This window comes from Camarhynchus parvulus, chromosome 12 (assembly GCF_901933205.1).
Source record: "Camarhynchus parvulus chromosome 12, STF_HiC, whole genome shotgun sequence".
NCBI classification, from domain to species: domain Eukaryota; kingdom Metazoa; phylum Chordata; class Aves; order Passeriformes; family Thraupidae; genus Camarhynchus; species Camarhynchus parvulus.
The window spans coordinates 5,283,488-5,304,806 of record NC_044582.1 but is presented as its reverse complement, the minus strand read 5'-3'; the positions used below and the strand labels follow the sequence as shown (position 1 = coordinate 5,304,806).

General features: G+C 55.5%; 1 protein-coding gene across 3 annotated transcripts in view; it reads left to right on the top strand.

Moving 5' to 3' along the window:
* STAB1 (stabilin 1) overlaps window positions 1–21,310 on the top strand; it is a 53,875-nt gene extending 32,565 nt beyond the window's left edge. For 2 of the 3 annotated variants that reach the window (XM_030956537.1, XM_030956538.1), the window contains exons 36-70: window positions 162–290; window positions 987–1,043; window positions 1,826–1,921; window positions 2,950–3,145; window positions 3,605–3,700; window positions 4,684–4,729; window positions 5,376–5,455; window positions 5,542–5,667; window positions 6,146–6,219; window positions 6,553–6,627; window positions 7,214–7,333; window positions 8,279–8,326; window positions 8,449–8,532; window positions 9,126–9,272; window positions 9,412–9,546; window positions 10,124–10,183; window positions 10,284–10,460; window positions 10,956–11,042; window positions 11,515–11,661; window positions 11,831–11,896; window positions 12,406–12,634; window positions 13,260–13,409; window positions 13,973–14,077; window positions 14,545–14,652; window positions 14,820–15,013; window positions 15,627–15,771; window positions 16,185–16,318; window positions 16,607–16,772; window positions 16,976–17,082; window positions 17,296–17,415; window positions 17,790–17,942; window positions 18,063–18,182; window positions 18,382–18,522; window positions 18,749–18,910; window positions 18,992–21,310. In XM_030956537.1, the coding sequence (XP_030812397.1) occupies window positions 162–290; window positions 987–1,043; window positions 1,826–1,921; window positions 2,950–3,145; window positions 3,605–3,700; window positions 4,684–4,729; window positions 5,376–5,455; window positions 5,542–5,667; window positions 6,146–6,219; window positions 6,553–6,627; window positions 7,214–7,333; window positions 8,279–8,326; window positions 8,449–8,532; window positions 9,126–9,272; window positions 9,412–9,546; window positions 10,124–10,183; window positions 10,284–10,460; window positions 10,956–11,042; window positions 11,515–11,661; window positions 11,831–11,896; window positions 12,406–12,634; window positions 13,260–13,409; window positions 13,973–14,077; window positions 14,545–14,652; window positions 14,820–15,013; window positions 15,627–15,771; window positions 16,185–16,318; window positions 16,607–16,772; window positions 16,976–17,082; window positions 17,296–17,415; window positions 17,790–17,942; window positions 18,063–18,182; window positions 18,382–18,522; window positions 18,749–18,910; window positions 18,992–19,042 (4,131 nt within the window). In that variant the 3' untranslated portion in view covers window positions 19,043–21,310. The remainder of the gene's footprint in view (window positions 1–161; window positions 291–986; window positions 1,044–1,825; window positions 1,922–2,949; window positions 3,146–3,604; window positions 3,701–4,683; window positions 4,730–5,375; window positions 5,456–5,541; window positions 5,668–6,145; window positions 6,220–6,552; window positions 6,628–7,213; window positions 7,334–8,278; window positions 8,327–8,448; window positions 8,533–9,125; window positions 9,273–9,411; window positions 9,547–10,123; window positions 10,184–10,283; window positions 10,461–10,955; window positions 11,043–11,514; window positions 11,662–11,830; window positions 11,897–12,405; window positions 12,635–13,259; window positions 13,410–13,972; window positions 14,078–14,544; window positions 14,653–14,819; window positions 15,014–15,626; window positions 15,772–16,184; window positions 16,319–16,606; window positions 16,773–16,975; window positions 17,083–17,295; window positions 17,416–17,789; window positions 17,943–18,062; window positions 18,183–18,381; window positions 18,523–18,748; window positions 18,911–18,991) is intronic. The other variant, XM_030956539.1, reaches the window with a different exon arrangement.
* The last annotated feature ends 9 nt before the right edge of the window (window positions 21,311–21,319 follow it).

The window sequence follows — 21,319 nt, the reverse complement described above, 5'->3', positions numbered from 1 at the left end:
TCTGAATTGACCCATCACTTCCTAAGGCTGGTGACCCAGTACTCCCATTTCTCTTTTGCATAACCCCACAAGTTTACTGCTGGACTGTCTTGGAGCTGCTGAGCAATCCATGCAGAAGGAGTTGAAGATTATTGTCTCAGCTGTTTTCTCCTGCTTTGCAGAAGTTTGTCAATAAAATTCCATTGGATGGGAAGTCCTTTGAGACGAGGAATGGCATCCTGATCGGGGTGTCCCAGGTGCTCCAGGTCCAGAAGAATCGCTGCACTGCCAATACCACCACCATACTGAAGGTAATGGTGATGTGCAAGGAGCTGACACCATTCCTCCACCTGCTGAGCCAAACTGATGGGTAACACACAACCTTCCTTGGCTGCCCTCATGGTTGAGGCAGTAGCTTGTGGTGTAACCCCAGATGAGCCTCATGAAATGGGACATTATGGAGAATTGGCACCTCCTACCTGGAGATTCTGTACATCTAATGCAGCTCTTGTGTAGATCATGTTCAGATCCCTTGCTGAGCCTCCCTCACAGTGCCAGCCATGGGGCTGGCTAGTGCAGGGACTCCCAGATACTCAGCTGTGGAAGGAAAATCCAGCCCAATTTTTTCATGCCATGACCACAAGCTCCCTTAGAAAATGCTCCCTGGTTTGTCTGGGAGTCATGGCCAAAAGTCCAGCTTGCATGTACCTTGTGGCTCATGGCCATTAAGCCACTAAATCTGAAGATTGCAGTGTCAGACTGCCTGCTACAGATCAGGAAAAAACCTATTTGCAGCCTTGTGTGAAGGAACCCCAGGGCTACAGATCCCTGAGATTCAGGAAAGGTGTGGCATTTGGTCTCTTCTTTTGGTGTTTTGGGCCACGGAGATAGAAACATCTTTGTCCCAGCCAGCAGCCTGTAGAGCAGCATTTGTAATGCAATATTTGTGTCTTGGTGCGATGTGGGTGAGGGCACACTGGTGACTTGTCCTGTTCTCTGTGCCCTAGTCAAGGTGCGGCAAGTGTGACAAGGGGATCAAGTGTCCTTCTGGATCAGTTCTTTTGGTGAGTCTTGGATTCATGTGACAGTTCATAGACTGGTTGCAGATAGTGCTTTGAGATCCTTTTATTGCTCTATAGGTGTCATCTTGATACCTGAAAAAATGTGCCCTTGAGTCCTCTGTGGCTCATCCATTGCCAAGGTTTGCAAGAAAAAGCAGAAACGAAGGGAGAATTGGAAAAACATGGACATGAATCATGAAGCTCCACCCAGAGCTGGCACCAGGTTTTGCCTGAATTTCAGGAACCCTTTCGTTTTCCCACTTAACAGGGAAGAAGAGATGTCTTTTTTTTTTTAATTTTATCTTTGACTATTTTGGCATTATCATCAAAGAAAACAAATTAAGAGTGCCTGTAGCAATTTTCCTGGCTGGACCATTGATTTGTTCATGCAGGTTGTGCCTGCAGCTTGTTTGTGAGTGAGTGACAAACACATCCAGAGAGGAAGATAACTAAGCATTTCATTTCCATGCTGGCTGTGAAATGCCTAGCAGTTACATCTGGCTTCTTAGGCCTTGCTGCTTTACCCTATACCCAAAAATTCCCAATTATTTTCTTCTCAGTATGCGGACTAACGTGTACCGTGGGTTTGGCAGGTAAAAAATAGACTCTGTTTGGTGACCTCACATCCAGAGATGCTTCACTGGTCTCAGCTCTGGATAGTTCAGATTTTTAGGGCTATTCCTGTCAGATACAAAGCAAGAACACTGCCACATGCACCAAAATGTACATTATTTGTCTGATATTGTAGTATCTCCTAAGTGTGTCTATGTTGATTATATCCTCAGGAGCCCCTTGGAAGAGGGAATCTTGCTAAATGCAGATTGCGCTCTGCGGGTGCAGGAACAACAGGCTGCCATTTCACCTGTGCAAAAGTTTCTCTGGTGAGCAAAACATTTGCCTCTGATTCATTCTGGCAAAAGCAAGATAGATGGGTGTGAAAAGCACAGCCATGGGAGTGCAGGCTGTGCTGCAATCCTGGCTGTGTTTGTGCCGTTGCATAGCTGAGACTGGGGCTGTCTGGGAATTGCTCTCTATCGGGAGGTGGAGGGCACTGGAACAACAAAAGATCTGCAGAAATATCTGCACTGTAATGGATTGGGACCTGCTGCTTCGGTATTGTTGCTCTGGGTTTTGTTCTGCAGAGGAAGAGAAGGAGTTGAATGTTTGCAGTCTGGTTTCCTAAGGAAATGAGGCATGAGTGATGGTATTCTGCTTGTGCCTGTGCCTTCCCGAATAACTGATGACTCATTGGAGCTGAACCAAAGGGAGGAGCAGAAGGTCTCACACCTCATGTTGTGTGTGTTAGGGCCCCTACCAGTTTTGTGAAAATGGGTTGCTGGAAGAAAACACTTAAAGAGAAAACAGTAAAAGAAAAGCTTGTGTGAATTGACGTCTTATAGGTGTTGCAGCATCACTTGGAAAGTTTAGAGGGAATGGGAAATTGAATGGGAGAGGGGGAGTTAGACTTACTGTACTCACATAGAGAGTTTGAGTCGGCACTTGTACCTCATTTGGCACTTTTGCATTGCTTCATTAGATGTTGTTTCTCATCATCTGCCCTCCATGGGTAGATGCAGAAAGAAGTGAGAGCAGTTAAATCAGGTTTTGGAACCAAATCACCGCCTGGGAGAGCCTCTCTCTGCTCTGAGAACACAGGCAGGAGACAGGCTGGAGGGGCACAGGATATTTCTGTCACTCACCAAGGGCCCCTGTTTCTCAAGGGCAGTGCAGACCTTTACATGAAGCTCTGGGCAACAGAGCACCTCATTTCAGGGTGTTCACTCCATCCTACCTGTTCCTTCCATGTGCTGTCAGAAATTATGGCTGTCACACAGAGAGGGGAACCAAGCTGCGCCCAGTCTGTGTGCACAGGATGGCTCACCCCAGCCTGCTCTTGTTGGTTTTCCAGACGTCCGTGTGCTGCCCCGGCTACTACGGCCACATGTGTGAGATGTGCCCCGGGAAGCCGGGCCGGTGGTGCTCGGGGAACGGGGAATGCCAGGATGGCCTCCAGGGCAGCGGGGAGTGCCGGTGCCTGGAGGGGTTTCACGGCACCGCCTGTGAGATGTGTGAAGTGGGACGGTTCGGAGCCGACTGCAAATCAGGTGACACCGGCGGCTGGGGCAGCTTGGCTCTGCCAAACTGCTTGCAAGGGCAGAAAGGTGGCCACGTCTCAGCTCTCAGGAGGGGTGGTGGGAGAGCAGAAAGGTGCCAAGCCTCTGAGACAGGCAAATGGCTACCAGGTCTCTGAGATAGAGACAGCAGGAGTGAGCACTCGTGGCCAGCCAGTGGAGTGGCCCCATTTGGCATCTTCAAACCAAGCATGTGCTGTGCCGTGCTGCTCTTCCTGCCACCCAAACTACAGCAAGCACTGGCAGGTGATCTCCTCCTGGGATTTTTGGCCTGGCAGTGAGAGATCAAGAGCTGATATTCCTGTGACATTTTCTTGATGGCAGTTTGATGTGTTGGATTAGTAACAGAGCAGACAATGAAATGGCAGCAAGGCTCCGCTGGCGATCCCTGGCTGGTTTGGTTTGACAGTGGTGTTTGTATTTGCCCTGCAGAATGTGCCTGTGACAATGGCATTTGTAACGATGGACTGCGAGGGGATGGGAGCTGCGAGTGCTTCCCAGGATGGACGGGCCCCACCTGCCAAGAAAGTACGTGAGTGTGAGGGGCCCCTGGTGTACCGGTGGCAGAGAAATATGAGGCGTCCTATCAAGTTTTCAGAGCAGCTCTGTCTGCTCTGACCACAGAGTCACATGTACTCTGCATTCCCCCAAACCTTTTCAGACTCTGCTTTCTCATTCCTGCACACAAGCTGCATTTGCTGTGACTTCCCCTACCAAACAGAAGCCCTTGAGTTATTCTGGTAAACCAAGAAAAGCCTACCCCTGCTTCTACCTCCATTGAGGTTAGAGGCACGTCAAAAACAGCCCCTTGTTCTGGGAGAGAAATGGGAGCTTCCAGCCACATTGCGTTGGTCATGACTCTTGTTGCTTTCCTAAGAAGGTGGCAGGGCTAGATTTGAATTTTCAAAAGGCCCCAGTGTGTTTGCTGAGCTGCTTTTTCTGCTCACAGATTGAGTCACTCAGGTGAGCTCAGGCCGTGGTGTGCAGTCTTTAATAAATCTGTCATTGTGTGTCAAAATAACATGTTGAAGATGGATTTGGGATTTTGATTAGCATTTGGGTGAGGAGAAACCTGAGCTTCTAAATACCTTGAGATTTTAAAGGTTTGCACTTAAAGGTTGATTTTTATTGTGAATTTAGAAATAGAAATCAAGCAGTGCTGTCCTATCTAGTGTAAATGTCAAGCATGAAAGCAGTTCATCATTTGCTTCAAAAGAACCAAAACCAAATGGCTCTGTGTTCTGGGTTAACAAGGTTTCAGTCCTTGTTTCATTCCAACCAGTGCAGAGGCCACACAGATAAAATGAAGTCAAATAAAATCAATTATCTCAGACAGAGAACATCAAATTCACCCCCTTTCAAAGTGCCAAAACATAAATCCCATGAGATTTTCCTGCTGTCACACAGGACAAGAGAATTAGCATCACTCCTGGTGTGCAGGCTCCTTTTCTCTAGATGGCAGAAATGGCCCAGCTGAAAATTCCAAGCTATATTTGTGTTTTCTATTGCAGGAATCAAGATTGACTTATGCAATAACACTTGCCATCAAATGGCCAAGTAAGTGCAGAAGAGGAGCTGAGTCATCCATGTGTGTTTGTGTGAATTTTACACAGAGGTGATTCTGGCTTAGGGCTTGGCAGAGGGCTGGCAGAAGGTGCCCACTCATCAAAGATGCAGAATTGTCAGCTCCTTTCTGGAACTCTCTTTGGACCTGAGCCACATGTATTCTCCCCAAGGATTTTGTCTGTCCAGCCATAAATCCATTCTAAGTTCATTCAGCATGAGTGGATGGCAGAAAGCAGAGATTCCAAGGTACTCCAAGGCTGGCCTTATTCATGGAGCAAATCAACCAGTCATTTACAAACTCTGTCTGCCCCTGCCAAGGAATGAAACAGGGCTGGAATGACTCCCCCATGCTCCCTTCTCCATCCATTGTCCAGACTCCTGTTTTAGGCAGAGAACCTGCCGTCCCCCTTGCACCTTGCAGAAGTTCATGGGTGTGGTGAGGGTGCATTGTGAGAGGCCTGGGCTGGACACCAGGTCCTGGCCAGCATGACTGGAGTGTTTGAAGCTGTAAAGGAATACCTGGAATCTACCTCCTGTTGTCTCTTGCATGTGCCAGATTTGAACAGTGCTTCCCACCAGCTGAGCAAATCAGGAGGTGTTTATCAGTCAGTGACTGTTTATCCCTGTTGTGTTTCAGCTGCCTCAACAGTTCCATAGATTCCCAACCAACCTGCTTCTGCTCTGCTGGATACACAGGGAATGGGACCCACTGCACAGGTGTGTCCAGCAAAGACAAGGTGAAATAAATGGCAGGAAGCTGCCAGAGGAAAGATCACTCAAGCTCCTCTTGTTTTTGGTCACAGAAATAGATCCCTGCACTATTGACCATGGTGGCTGCTCCATGCACGCTGTGTGCACCAAAGTGTCCCCAGGAGAGAGAACCTGTGCTTGCAAGGAAGGCTATGCTGGGGATGGGACACTCTGCATGGGTGAGTGCTCAGGGTGTGTTTTGGGGGTAGCAGAGGAGCAGCATCAATACTGAGGGGAATCTCAGACTAAAACACCAGTGTTTTGGTCTCAGACAAAAGGACTCCTGCAAGGTTTCTTGCTCTTATGTATGTCATGGAGAGGCCCAGGGACAGAGGGTGAGGGCAGTCTCCCACAGTGGTGCTCTGGGTAAAGATGGAGCTAGGGTGAGTCCAGTCCTCTCATATTCTTTAAAGTGCACCCAGACAGGCTTGGAATTTTCTGTGGGCAGAATTGTCACCACTCAGAGACCCACATGTGTCAGAGGTAAACTAGCAGTTGCACCCTATTCCTTTGCTATCACAAGACACTTTCCCAGGAAAGTATTCCCCAAGTTGGAAAAGTTCTCCCTGTTGCTTTCCCAAAACCTCTTTGGATCGCCAGTTCCCAGCTGCCTTGAGCAGCCCTTAGCAATAACTTGGCCTTATTGTTTTGCTGCAGAAATTGATCTCTGTCTGGAAAGCAATGGGGGCTGCCATACCCATGCAGAGTGCATCAAAACAGGCCCAAAGAAGGTGAGTGTGTGGGGTGGGTGTCAGGGCAATGTTATCATGGAAGTTGTCACAGCTGTCACTAGAGACAGTTCTGTCCATTGCAGTGCTTTGTGCTTTCTCCCTTCCATGCAGAGAAGATTCCTTGGAAGAGCATGAAAACATTGCTGTTTCCATGAGAGCAGATGGCTTTGCTGGCCAGAGGCTGAAGTCAGGTTATATTTGTTGTGGACACAAGCTTGGTTATTCATGGAGGCAGCAATGGTTGCTACACCACATGCCTTCTGTCCAGGGCAGTCCCTGTGTGTTTCCTTTATTGGGTCCAAGTTTGAGCCCAAGGCTCTGTTCTCCCTCCAGGTCGCCTGCAACTGCCTGCCTGGTTACAGTGGGGATGGTGTGAGCCACTGCAACCCCATCAACTTGTGTGAACAGGTATGTCAGCATTTGGCTGCTTCCAGAGGCGAAGGCCACAGCCTGGGAGTGTTCCCTTCTCCCAGGAGTTAACAGCAGGAACAGCATTAGCCTGGCTGGTTGGAGCTGAAGTCTTGCTTTTCCACATAATGAAGGAAGGATTTCCTTGTGTGTTTGGTCTCCATTGCCTCCTGCAGTCACTTACAGTTGTGTCTGTCACCCAGCATTCCCTCAGGGTGGAAGAGGGACATAGGGTTGGAGGCATGTGGGCTTTTTCCTTTGTGTCCATTTCATGTGGGATGTGCTCAAAAGCCTCAGAGTGTTCTGTGCTCACAGGCATCATTGACATGTCAAACTGTCCCTCTGAATCAGGGGCTTTGTCATGGACCCTGTGTTCCAAAGTGAGGTGTAAAAGTCTTATTTCATGGGAGCATTTGATGCTGGGAAGTCTTTGAGGATTTGGGTGAGGTTTATTCTAAGGTACTAAACAAGGGGGAGGGATGGTTTCCTTTCACTGGGCTGGATGGAGTTTGCAGCTCCTACACACAAGCAGCAGTTCAGGTGGTGGGAGAAGCCCCTCCAAGCAGCCTTTTGCTTTCCCTGCCAGAACAATGGAGGCTGCAGCCCCTTTGGGCTGTGCAGGTACACAGGCCCTGGCACTCGGAACTGCTCCTGCTCCTGGCACAGCATTGGAGATGGCTTCACCTGCCGTGGCAAAATGCATCAGGTGAGAGGCCGGTGCTGCACCTTCCACATCCCCTGCCCTGCAGCAAACCGCTCCCTCCTCTCCAGAGGGTGAGCAGATCTTGGTGTCACATTGACACGTGTGTGGTGTGGGAGAGGAGACAGGTGCTTTGAACAACCTCTCCATAAATCATAGGTGTGTTTGGTGTGCCAGCTATGGGAGAGAATCATGGCAAAGTGACTTTGCACCAAAGGGAAGGAACACTCTACTGCCGTCTGCAACATTGGTCATACCTCCAGGCTTGCTTCATGTCATAAACAAATGGGAGTGATCTTGTTTTTTGCAAAGGCAACTCACTTCTGCCCAGTGGGAAGAGGGCAGGTGTCCCCTGTGGCCATGCCAGGATTGGGACTCAGCCTGGAGGGCAGCAGTCTATGTTCAGTTCTCTTGCAGTACAATGGCTCTCCTTGGGCAAGCTGGTGACCTTTTCAGGCAGTGGCAAATAAAGCAGTGCCCACAGCAGAGCCATGAGAAAAGAGATGGACTGTGTGTGCCTCTGAAAGTCATTGTGGTGAGGAGAGGGCCTTTGCCTCCTAGGGTATATCTGCCCTCTGGACAGCATCCCAGAACTGGCAGTGGCAGCACAGTGAGATTAAAGCAGAGATTTTGTGAAGCACTCGAGGTGACCCATGAGCACAGGGCAGTTACCCATGAGAGGTGCTGCAGGATCAGCCAGCTTTCATCTTCTGGCCACTCCATCCTGCAGCACTTGTGAATGGTGCAGGCAGAGTTCACTGCACCATCCATGTCACCTGTGCCTGCAGAGCTGGTGAGGGAGGGAGGGCAGATGACTTTGGTGTGCCAGGAGAACTGGGGTCTCTTGGAGTGGGAGAGTGACCCAGAGTGGAAGGAGCAGGTCACTGTGCTGGCTGGGGAGGAACCAGTGGAAGGGACCCTGCTAACACCAGCTGATTCCCTTTGTTTAAGGAGCTTGGAAGGATTCCAGATGCATCCATGTTCTTTAGGATGATACAGGTTGGTGACAGCTTAGTCCTTGTCTCTGTGTAGTAAATCCCACCTAGGGCTTTCTGCAAAGGGTCTTGCTAACTGGAACAATATTTTCTGCTTCCCTTCCCACAAATGCTCTTCTAACACAGGCAGAAAGCATCAAAGAGCTCAGTGGGGCAGGGCCTTTCACCATCTTCGTCCCACAGACAGATTTCATAGGAAACACCACAGTGGTAAGTGCCTTCCCATGCCAACTCTGTTGGGTGTTTGACAGCTCCAGTTGTGGCAATGTCCCCCAGGACTGTTCTGCCCAGTGAACCAAGGCTAAGGGGCTGCATCATGGAGAGGTAAAAGCATACCCATACATCCATCATTGTAAAAGCAGGTGTTTGGAGGCATCCCACTGAGGAGACGGCCTGGACAGGGGTGGACATATCTCCTCTTGTTGGAGATGACATCTTGTGGGCCTCAGAGGCACTGTGCCAGATCAGTGCTGTGTGGTGCTTTTTGTTACCATGGGCTGGTAACAAGGCTCCCATGCATCTGTGACAGACCTACTACTCCTTCTCAGGAATAAGAGAATGGCAGCTTTTTGGTGTCAGTGTGATGGAATATCCTGACCCCATCACTGACTAGTCAAGCTGGTTGAAATTTCCCAAAGCTCTCCAATGGTTTTGTGCCTTCAGTGTGTTTTGGGGGGACCATCTTCCCTTCAAGGATGAGTCAGAGGGAACTGAGGCAGTCCAGGTCTCCCTCACTGGGGCTGGGGGCCCTGTGTGCAAGGCAAAGTGCCCTGGGGTGACCTCACTCTGTTTTCTGTCTGCAGTTTGAGGAGTGGAAGAGCAGAGGCCTCCTCCGGGACCTGCTTCGCCACCACATGGTGGGCTGCCAGAAGCTGCTCTCCACTGACCTGGAAGGCCAGGAGTCCCTTACATCTTTATCTGGCCACAAAATAAAGATCACAGTGAACGAGGTACTTCCCTTTGCAGTCCCATTTGTGAGGATGTCACTTTTCCTGTCGTGTGAAGGCGCTGTGGCTGTGGCAGGTGACCTGCCTGGGCCCACAGCACGGTGCTGGCTGTGCAGGCCTCAGCAGGTCCCCTCTCTCTCAGAATAGCATCACTCTCAACGAGGAAGCCACAGTGCTGACCAGTGACATCGTGGGTGTGAACGGGGTCATCCACTTCATCAACAAGATCCTCATTCCCAGGGACCTGGTGGGCCAGAACATCTCAAAGCTCTCCCAGGTGAGGCTGGAGCCGTGCCCTGCTGTCAGGGCTGTGCTGAGCTCAGGGACAGGATCCCTCTCCCAGCAGAGCTGCCTCAGCCCGAAGCTGCCTGGGCTGCTCTTCCTCCCTGTCCCTGCCTGCCCAGGGGTTGTCTGAGGCCACAGATTTGGCTTGTGAAGGTGACAGCATTTGTGGGATATTTGGAACATAAGGAGCCTTTTCCATCATGAGGGAACAACAGTTCTGGATGTAGGCGGGAGAATCTTGTCCCGTGCCAACCATTACACTCCTTTTCCAGCACAGAGCAGGTTGCAGCATGAGTTTGCCAATGTCTCTCTGTGACTCCTTAAGCAAGCATTAGGGGCTTGTAGAGCCTGCATTTTACAGAATATAACATATTTTCTGTGCAGTACAAGAGTGCTGGAATTCATCCCAGCTCCTACCATAGCAGTGTCTATCCAGGATGAATCAGAAAAGTGGTGGCTGCTGAATGCCAGCCCTTTCCAAGCCAAACCATCAGCACGATGGTGACAGAGATAAAATTGTGTTAATGGGGAACCCTGGGTGTCAGTTGTTTGCTTTCCTCCCTGTGCAGCAGAACATCACGGACGTGGCCGAGGCCTTTGGGTACAGCACTTACAGCAAGCTGCTGCAGGTGAGCCGCTGCCCCTGCTGCCCCGGGGAGGTGCTGCGTGCCGGGGCTCGGTCACGGTGGGCTCGGGGCTCCCCCCTGGTGTCGCTGTGCTGTCGGGCAGGACGCGGAGCTGCTGCCGCTGCTCGCTAACCCCGCGCACAGACCCCTCACGCTGCTCTGGCCCACGGACGCCGCCTTCAGCGCCCTCCCGGAGAGCCGGCAGAAGTTCCTGTACCGCAGGGAGCACCGCGACGTGCTGGCCTCCTACCTCAAAGCACACATCATCAGGGACACCAAGGTAAACGGGGCAGCACACGGCTGCCAGGGCCACACGAGGTGCCCCTGTCTGCTGTGGCTGTGTCAGAGTGACCTTGCCAAATACCCTGCTGCCATAGAGCACACAGTGTATCCCTTGTCTTGAGAAGACCCAAAGCTGTTTGAGCACTTGAGGCGCCTACAGCATCATGGTGAACCTCTGGTGGCTGAGCTGAAACCTTCTGTCATCAGCTCCTGGGGAGCTGCACGGCTCACAAACAGGCTCTTGTGTACAGGGGTATGAGCAAGGGGAGAGTCCAGCTGAGCAAAGCCAGGCTCTGCTTTTTCACACTGGCCTCTCACTGTGCAGGAATCTGGGGCTAACCCAGCACAGCTGTGCCGTGCCACCCACACCAGCTGCAGGGACTGCCACATCACACCCCTCTGAGGCTGGCCACTGACCCTTCCCCTCACCATGTCTTTACATGAACTGCCAGTTTTGCCAGTCTCTCCTTCACGTTCTTCTTTTCCCTCTTAGATTGTTGCTGGTAACGTGCCCCAGGTTGAAACCATACGGACCATGCACGGCTCCACCATCTCATTCAGCTGCAGCAAAGCCCACGTGGTGAGTGTTGGTGATTCCAGGTTTGGCTTCCCATGGAGCAAATGTCCCTGGGCATGGCCATGGGGCATCTGGTGCTTCTGGCAGGGAGTGGACACAAAGCTGGGGTGCTTGCAGGCTGGAACACCCCCTTCCCTGGCTACAGCTGGGCTGCAGAGAGGCACAAGGCGTGGCCAGCTGTCAGGGTAGTGCACAGGGGTCTGGTACCTGCGCATCAATGTCACAATGAGCTGGCTGCATGGTGCCACAAACTTCAGAGAGCATGTGCTGCATGGACAGAAGAGCACGTCCATCCTTAGGAGAGGTGGCTGTGAAAAGTGTTAAATGGGAAGGGTGGTCAAGGACATGTGCACAGAGATTTTGGAGCTCTTGGAGTGATTAAGAAGCCATGGCAGCCCAAACTGAGCCACTTTTGGGTGGTGTAGCCAGGATGTAGGATGTGCCAGAATCACAAGTTGCTTTCTTCCTCTGTTAGGGGGAGATTCTGGTGGGGAACGGCGACGCCACAATCATCCAGAGGCACATGGAGTTCAATGGGGGCATTGCTTATGGCATTGATAGATTGTTGGAGCCACCAGATCTGGGATCTCGGTGTGACGAGTTCACCCTGACTGAGCTGCCGGTGAGCACCTGGGATGGGCTGAATGGGGATCTGGGCCACACGTGCAGCCTGTGCCTGGGAACAGGGATGTCTGGAGGGCTTGCTGCCCTTCCTTGGCAGAGCTCTGAGCAGCCAAGAGAGGCAGCAGCATGTATTGAGTTGTTGTGAGGTTTCTTTCTCCCCTCCACAGGGATCTACAGAGAGCTGTGGACTCTGTGGCTTTGAGCCACCCTGCCCTGCTGGCTCCGTTCAACGGGTAAAGCTTACAGCTTTGTCACCAGGGAGGCCCATAGGTGACAACCCCCACGTGCCCCTCATGTTTTAGCAGCACAAGGAAGGCTCCCCTCTGTGTGGCGAGCCTTGGCTCAGTCACAAGGTCCATGCCTTGCCCCAAGTCCTGCAGGAGCTGGGCTGAAAAATATGGGCCCAGGGGTCTTTGCTGGGTCAGTCCTGTGAGAGTGACAGTGGCACAAGGGTCCCTCCAACAGCACTGGGGGTGGCTCTGGGTGCTTTACAGCACAAAAGCTCAGCCTGGGAGTGGCTCAGGGATCCCATGATGAGCAGCCTTGGGAGGAGTGCCTGTACCCCTTCCTCACAGCTGGCTTCTGGAGTGTCCCTGAGATTCCTCTGGGGCTCCATTGTCACCAGCACATTTAGGAAGCCTCTGTTGCTTGCCATAAAACTGAATGAGTGGCACAAGAAAAGTCAGGGTGAGTTATCAGTCACCAGTGAGGCAATCCCTGTGTTCTGCCTGTTTCCTCACAGGGGGAAACCAGGCGCTGCTACTATTACGGCAACCACCTGCTGAGGAACACCTTCCTGTTCCACCACAACTCCCTCCTGCGGCCGGCCTGGCCACCGCACTCCCCGTGGGACCCCTTCAGGAGACACTTCTCTTCCAGGGGGCCTCTCAGACGAGGCTGCAGGAGGAGCTGCGTGTCCAGCCTCTGGGTCCCGCAGTGCTGTGCCAACCACTATGGCCGGGACTGCCGGGGTAAGAGGCACACCCTGTCCCGCCCGGCCCTGTCCCCTGCGGGAAGGTGGCATTGCTGGTTCAGCACACCCGACATCCACAGTGCTTCCCTGGAGAAGGGTGGGCAAAACCCCAGGCAGGGAGCCCCGGCCTGTAGAGGGTACAGGGAGCAATACCCTGAGATTACGACAACAAGTTCCCTTTCCTTGGAGAATATCTTGTCTCTGCAATGAGCCCTTGGCACAGGGCTGCTGGGGGTACCTGTCAGACATGTCACTCACCTCTAGACATTGACAATGCCAGTCCCTGGCATCTGCCCTCTGTGCCATGGGCAGCTTTCACATCCTTGGGCGAGTCTGCTGTTAGTGTGGGGCAGGACAGCACTGACCTAGCACACCACAGCAGGGCTTCTTCCCAGGCTGGAAGCTGTGCCAAATTTGCCCCTCTTGTCCTCATTTCTAAATTTTCCGGTCATGGGATGTCCCCAGCACTCAGTGCCCAGACTGCTGAGCTGTCTGTGGTCCGAGCACCCCGTGAGCAGCAGCTCAGGGCACCTGGTGTGGGGGTCTGGGGGGACGGGGCAAAGGGGCCCTCCAGCACAGCGTCCCTTTGTCACCAGAGCCTCACTAAGGTGCCCCATTTGCAGCATGCCCAGGAGGGCTGGAGGCGCCGTGCAACAACCGTGGGACCTGCGATGACAAAATTGGCGGCTCAGGGGTCTGCAACTGCAGCCAGGAGTTCATCGGGACGGGCTGCGAGCTGTGCGCGCCCGGCAGATACGGCCCGGAATGCCGAGGTACCGCGGCTGGGCGGGGCTGGGGCACCGCGCCGGCAGGACAGGGCAGTGCTGGCCTCACCCCCTCGCTGCCCACGGCTGATAAGGCCACAGCACCAAAAACCCCTCCTCGTTTGTCGAGCACAGCTGAGAGCCCTGGTTTGGGAGAAAGTATTTCACTGTGCTGTGAGCTGGGGGATGCAGAAGTTGTGGTGAACCCTGTACAGAAAGAGGACATGCTCAGCAGGGACCTGTGCCCATGTGAGACAAAAGCAAAGAGAGGGAAAAGAGAATTCTCCATCCTCCCATCCCAAACCAGGCCTCATGGGGTCTCGAAATGTTTCAGAGTGAGAAACACATTCCAGAAATGCCCAGGGGAGAGGACTGATGGGGTATTGTGGGTTCAGGGGCTTCTCTTCCTCTGCGATGGGGGTGTGTGGCAGGGGGCCAGGACTGGCAGGAAGGGATGTGTAAGACTCCTGTGCCCACCTTCACACCTGCCCACAATGCCACATTTCTGCCACATGGCTGTCCCAGGGCCCTTCCACCAAGGCATAAATGCTGTGTTTGTCCATTCCTCACAGAGTGCAACTGTACTGAGAATGGTGTGTGCAATGGAGGCCTGCACGGCGACGGCTTCTGCTTCTGTGCCGAGGGCTGGACTGGGGAGCGCTGTGAAACCAGACTGGGTGAGGGAATGCTCAGCCATTCCCTGGGACCCACCTCCTGGTCCCTGGGACCTGTTGCCACGTGGCTGCTTTCCCAGGAGCTGGGTAGTTCAAGCAGCTGTTCAGAAAGATCTCCAAAAAGGAGGTCTCAGTTGTGAGGCTCATCCCAAGATCTGCCACATGCTGTTGAATTTCACAAGGGTTGGGGTGGTGAGGAAGGGGCGGGTGAGAAAAGCTCTACTGGATTATGAGCAAGTCCCTGAGCTCAGAGGTGTTCCAGGCAGGGCTCGAGGCTGAGGTGAACACCTGAGGTGTGCTCGATGGAGTAACAAACCTCTGTGTTTGGGCAAGGCACCTGCAGAAGAGAACGGGGGGAGGGAGAGTGGTGGGAATGTGGGGTGGGTGGCCTGGGGCAAAGGCTGGTGGTGGCAGCCGTGCCCGTGTCACAGCCCTGCGGTCACTGTGAGCCGGGTGTGTTCTGGTTTCAGTGGTGGCACCCACCTGCTCTCCCCCGTGCCACGCCCAGGCCGCCTGCCGCGCCGGCAACCTCTGCGAGTGCGACCTGCACTACGAGGGGGACGGGAGAACCTGCTCAGGTACGGGCAGCACCCGGATGGGCTGCAGGGGTGGGGCGGACAAGGGGCAGGACAGCAGGTGACCGTCTGCATGGGCTACGTTGGGGTGACAGCTGGCAGGACAGCCAGGCTGAGCCCCAGGACAGCTCATGAGATGGTTTAGTTAACCCAGGACTGCCCTCCCGCAGTGATCGACATGTGCAGCCAGGACAACGGGGGCTGCGCCAGGCACGCACAGTGCTCACAAACGGGCGTGAACGTGTCCTGCGCCTGCAGCCCCGGCTACCGAGGGGACGGCTACATCTGCGAGCCCATCGACCGCTGTGCCGACGGCAGGAATGGGGACTGCAGCGAGCACGCCCTCTGCATCAGCACCGGCCCGGTGAGTGCAGCCCCGAGGGCCGGGGACATCCGTGTGCCTGGGACAGCGCCCAGCCGGGTGCCTGGGGACAGCCCTGTGACAGTGTCCCCCCTCCTGCAGTCCCCTGCCCCTCCTCTCCCGTGCCCTCAGGTGCTGTGCTCATCCTGCGGGTGCTTACCAGCAGGCAGGGGCTGTGCTGCTGTGACAGTTCTGGAGCTGAGGCCGTTTTCCCGAACTCTTCTGCCTAAGGGAGCAAAAGCTGTGTCTCTTGTGTGATTCCTGGGCTGGTCTGGGGGCTCCTGGATGGTCCTTCAAGGACAATGCTGGCCGTTTTTGCAGAAGAACCAGAGCTGATCACCACAGGCCAGAAGATAGGATTGGGAGCATGCTGTAGTGCAAGAGTCAGGAGCCATGTACCCCAAAGCTCAACTCAAACAAAAAGCACGTGCCAAGGACTCAATGCGACATTGCCTGGGTGTGGGGGTAGGACAAGGCCATGTGGCCTTTCACAGCTCTGTCACAGCCTCAGCAGGCTGCAGAGGCATTCTGAGGGCTCATCCCCATCCCCACAGGGATGCAAGGATCCCCAGTGCGTTTGCACTCACACAATTGCCGCCCTTGCCTTGTGCTGCAGAACGAGCGGCGCTGCGAGTGCAAGCAGGGCTATGTTGGTGACGGGATCCAGTGCCTGGCAGAGGTGGTGCCCCCCACGGACCGGTGCCTGGAAGCCAATGGGCAGTGCCACCGGGAGGCCATCTGCACTGACCTGCACTTCCACGGTGAGTGTGCTCAGCCCTGCTGGCCAGGGATGCTGTTCCATGGAGAGGCCATATTCCCTCATCCTCCACCTTTGGCCTGGAGCTCCCCTCAGGAGACCTGCAGGGTGGGATGGCCAAGGGGACAGGGGCTCATCTCTGTAGCTTGGCATGGTTTTCAGATTTCCCTTTTCCCTACATGTCATGGGGGGAGGGTGAGCCATGCTTGTCTGCTGCATGTGACGTGGCCTCTGGTGGCAGTGGCTCCCGTGTGGAAGGCGAGAAGCTCAGAGGAAGCCTCTCCCTCACTTGTACCTTGTCCACATCCCACCCTCCTTAGCAGTGCTGCCCATGGTCACACAGGGACCCAGGTGACTGCCCAGAGAGGTGGCTCAGTGTGTCCTATACTGATGCTCCTGGGCTCTGGTATTTTGCAGATAAGACCATGGGTGTGTTTCACCTGCAGTCACCCCGAAAAAAGTATGACTTCACCTATGAGCAGGCTCAGGCAGCCTGTGCTGCAGAAGGCGCTTCCCTGGCCACATTCCAGCAGCTGGGAGCAGCACAGCAGGTCAGGGCAGGGGTGGCTCTGTCCCCTGTGGGGCTGGGACAGGCCATGCATCTCCCAGGGCCTGGGCCAGCCCAGGGGTGACATGTGGGGGGGTGACCTCTCAACCCCTTAGCCAGGCCCCGTTTGCTCCATCTACATCCATGAAACAGGAGGGCTGGTGGGTCTTGACCATGCCCAACATTTTGGGTGCTGGGGGTATGGTGGGTGAGGCACAATGGGAATGTTCATTGGGGCAGAAAATCTGGGACAGAGCTATTTTTAATCTAATCCTTGATTTTCCTCTTCTAGATGGGATTCCATCTGTGCTTGGTGGGTTGGCTGGACAATGGCACAGCTGGATACCCCACAGCCTACCCCAACCCCAGCTGCGGGTCCAGCCGTGTGGGCATCGTGGACTACGGCTTCCGAAGCAACCTGAGTGAGACCTGGGATGCGTTCTGCTACCGGGAGAAGGGTGAGGGTGCCAGCACTTCCCTGGGGACAGTCCTGTGTCAGGGCAGCAGGCAGGGAACTGCCCTGGAGCATGAGGGCAGGTGGGCACACCCCCTCTCCCCATGGCCATGTCCAGAGGGAAGGTGATGAGGGTACCAGAGATCAAAAGGTGCTTGGTGCAGCCAGCACTGGTGAGTCCAGTCACAGCCTGGTGTTCCTTTGCAGACGTGACCTGCAGCTGCCGTGACGGCTTTGTGGGAGATGGGTACTGGTGCAGTGGGAAACTGCCCGATGTGCTCGCAGACCAGGACCGCTTCTCCACCTTCTATTCCGTAAGCAACACCCTCCTGGTGCTGCAGGAGCAGCCAGGCAGAGGGAGGGGTCAGCTGGGACAGGGAGGAGTTGGGGTTTGGGCTGCCTGCAAGGTAGAGGCTACAGACACAGAGAGGGTTTCTTTCCAGGGCTGGGGGTTCCTGGGCTGGGGAAGGGGATGGCATTGTGCTGCCAGCAATGTGCTGATGGGGAAGATCTCCCATCTCTTCCAGATGTTGCTGAATTTTGCCAATGACACAGAAGAAGGGCTGGATTTTTTCATGTATTTGTCTGATGTCTCTGCTCCCAAAACTCTCTTTGCCCCTCTGAATTCTGGCTTTGCAGACAATGAGGTAAGCAAGCAGGGATGAACTATCAGGGCCCCAGAGGACAGCAGGTGTCACCAAAGCTGGCATGACAGTGTGAAATAGCCTGGGGAAGGAGGAGGAATGTGGGTCAGAGAGGACCAGTGGATTGGACGTCTCCAGCCCAGCCATTCCCTCAGAAGAGCCATTTAGGTCAGGATGCTCAGACCCTTCTCCAGCTGAGCTTTGACAATCCTAAGGATGGCAAATCCCCTCTGCTCTGCACAGTTCTGTGCTATCTATCAATGGAGCTGTCTATGGCCATGAGAGAGCCTGGGCTTGGCTGGGGGGGTGCACAGTAGCAGGGAAAGGGAGAGACCAGCTCACCCATTTCTCACGCCTGTGCACTGATGCTTATTCAGACACTGACAGGAGAAGAACTGAAGCTCCACGTGTCATCCAGCAATGTCATCCTCTTCAGCTTCAACCTCACAACGGGCACCATCATCCCATCCCAGTCAGGATACGACCTCCATGTATCAGAGCTCCCAGCAAGCAACAGTACAAAGCACTCAGTACGTTTAGCCTTGGCAGAGGGCAAAAAACACCACAAGTTTCCACCACATCTCTTTTGAGACAGGGAATGATGGGGAGCCTTTCTGGGCAGGTGACATCATCTGTGTCCTGTGCTGTAGGACGCCAAGGGGATCAATGACACGATGATTGTGGAGTGGGACATCATAGCTTTCAATGGCATCATTCACGTGATAGCAGAGCCGCTGAGGATCCCACCGCCCCTTGTTCACCTCGGCCAGGTCAGTCTGGGGCACGAACAGGGCTGGCATCAGGCCTGGGGCTGGGGATGATGTGACAGAGTCATCCCAAGAACTGGCCTTGTCCTCTGCTCCTGGCACGGCTCATTTTGGGAGGGCTGCCCACGGCCCCACTGCGGAGCGGTTCCATGGCTGTGCCGGGGCAGCGTCGTCAGGGGGGGGGGCCGCTGTTTTGGCACAGGTGAACGGTGCGGGGCCGAGCTCCGTGGCCACGGGGACGTTGTCAGCGCTGTGCTTCGCGCTGGTGCTGCTTGCCGGCGCCGGCGCCGCCTACTACTGCGTGAGGAGGCGGCGGCAGCAGGGGCAGTTCGGGTACTATCAGGTACGGGCGAGCTGGGGAGCGGGACGAGGGGCGAGGGCGGCGGATGGAGCCGGGGGGTCGGGCGGATCGGCCGGGCCCGGCGCGGGGGTCCCGGCGCGGGGCGCGGGTGGCTGCGCGTGAGCGGGCGGGCCGCCAGGGGGAGCCCGTGGGCGACAACGGGCAAGGGGTGGGCGGGGCTCTCCCGGCGCGGTGCCGCAGCGCCGCCCACCCGGCGCTCCCGCTGCAGGCCGATCTCCGCGGGGACGAGGAGCACGAGGAGGAGGAGGAGGCGCGGCCCCGGCCGGAGCGCGCGGGCCCGCGCACCGCCAGGCCCCGCCCGCAGCGGCCGCTCGTGGCCATCCCCAACCCGCTGTACGGCGGCCACGCCCCCGACTACGAACCGCTGCACGTGAGCCACGCCCCGCCCCGCCCCGCTCTCCCTCCGCCCCGAGCCCCGCCCCTGGCTCACGCCGCGCTCTCTGCCCCGCAGGACCCGCCCCTGGCGGACACCGGCACCGATCCCCGCGGGTTCCCGCAGTGACCCCGCGCGGCCCCGACCCGACCGCACCGCACCGCACCGCGGGGAAATAAACAGCTCAGCGCCACCGGCTGTGCCCGCGCCTGCCTCGCCGCCCCGGCCTCCCACCGCCCGCCCCGCCGCTACCGGCCGCCCCCAGCAGGTGGGAGCTCCAGCCCCTCGTGCCCCCGCCCACGCCTGTCATGGCCCCGTACGATGGGCCTCCAGCATCCAGAGCCCCGTTCAGCCGCTCCCAGGGGCGTACGGCCCTCCCTGCTCACGTGCAGCACCCCCAGGGCCCGCCGGGCCTCGCTCCCGTGCCCTCCCACTGCCCCCTGGTCAGGTACGAGTCTCGTCAGTCACCATCCCGAACACCCTTTGGGGCACACCTTTCACCTTTCCGGGTGCCCCCTGCCTGCACTGCCGCTGTAAGGGCAGCACTGCTCCGTGCTGATCGCCCCAGCCTCGCTGTTCAGCCCAGGCTGCCCTTGGTCGTGGCCCCAGGCAGGGAGAGGAGCGGGTTAGTCAGTTAGTGACACATGCTGCAGATGTTTATTGAGCTACACACTACACACAGCACAAAGACAATGCCACATGCACCTACTACAGGTGTTTGATTAGAGCAGCCACGTTAACAGATTGTCCAAGCCACTGAGTTGAGCACAAGGCATCTTGAAAGTGTGCGACAGGCTGGCACATGGCACAAAGACAAGGCAGTGACACACAAGTGACAGACTGACAGGCCAGCCTGGCACAGCACTGGGGAGGAACAGGTAGGAGAAGTGTGTGTGTGTGTGTGTGAGTGTGTGAGTGTGACTCACTGAGGGTTGCTGACACACGCAGCACCTTTCTGAGTCACAGGTCCTGGCACAGGGTCCTCCACACCACCCTGGTTCCTCTCCCTCAGCTGCCCCCACACTGACACACCCAGCCCCTACAGCCATCACCAGGCCCAGTGCTCACACGCCCCTGGTGCCCAGCTCCCTCCAAACCCACAGCCCTTGCCCACTCTGCAGTCACTCACTCACCTGCTCTGTGCCTGCTCACTGCCAGGCCCCCTTTCTCTGTCCCCTCTCTCCTGCCTGTCACCTCAACACCGACTGCCACTGTCACCCTTGTTGCAAAATGGTGCAGCAGTGAGGGGAGGAGGAGGACGACCAAGGCACTCAGTATTGCCACCCCTTCATCCTGTAGCCATCACTTCCCCCACACCAACCAGCTTTCTGAGGGCATGAGCTCCTGGCTCTTAGGGCCAACCAGTATCACAGTGGCACAAACTCCCCACACCCCCTTTCCACCTCACCTGCCCTCTGCCCCTCCCCAACATCCTGCATGGCCCTGAGACAATCTGAAACCTGGACAGGACCAGCAAGACCCTGAGCCAGTGCAGAGCCCACTTTCTGCACCTCACATCCTAAACCAGCTCTCACCTTCCTGGGCCTCCTGCCTGTCACCTTAGTCCACTCCTATAGACTCTGGCATCACTATTAGCATCTCTTTGCTCTTCCTCCTGCTGAGGAGGCACCACAGGGCTTTGTCTGGCCATGTTCCCCACAGCACTTCACCTCGCCCCCTCCCCAAACATCCTCACGTGCCACTCCAGCCACCTTAGGCCACATCTCAGTGAACACAGATGGAATGTCACCACCTCTGCTGCCAGCCCTGCACCTTCCCTGCAGGGCTGGGCACATCCCTCTGCAGCTCACAGCAGACCACACCACATCAATTGCCAAAGTATTGATGTCACATGGCACCAAACCCCAAAATACCAACAGTGCACAGCCTTAAGCTTTCTCAAAAACCAGCCATGTCCCCACACAGTAACTTTGAGACCCTGTGACCTACTCCTGCACCCAAGGCTTGCACATCCTGCCCAGTGACCCAGCAGAGTCCCCAGCTGCACAGATCAGTCTGGTGGGGAGCTGGGCAGGTAATGCTGCTGCTTTGTCATGTGATGCTCTCACTGATGCGCTTGAGTGGTTGCCCAGCTGGCAGCCCTGACCCTCCCTGTCCATCTGCAGAGTCACTCATGCTGCAGTCCCAGGCTATGGGGGCAGCTATAGACCTGACACACCTTGTCACACCTGCCATGGGTTGTTGTCACCAAGCACTGGAGATGTGGAGCTCCGTGTCTGAGCCACGTGTCTGGGCACAGAGCAGGGAGGGGCAGTGTCCCACCACCAGCACTGGCCCCTCCATCTCACCTACTCCTAGAGAGGACTCCCTGCACAAGCACCCATCCCCTGTCCAGCCTGCAGTGCACTTCAGGGAAAGGGATGGGGCCAGTGAAGGGAGGAAATA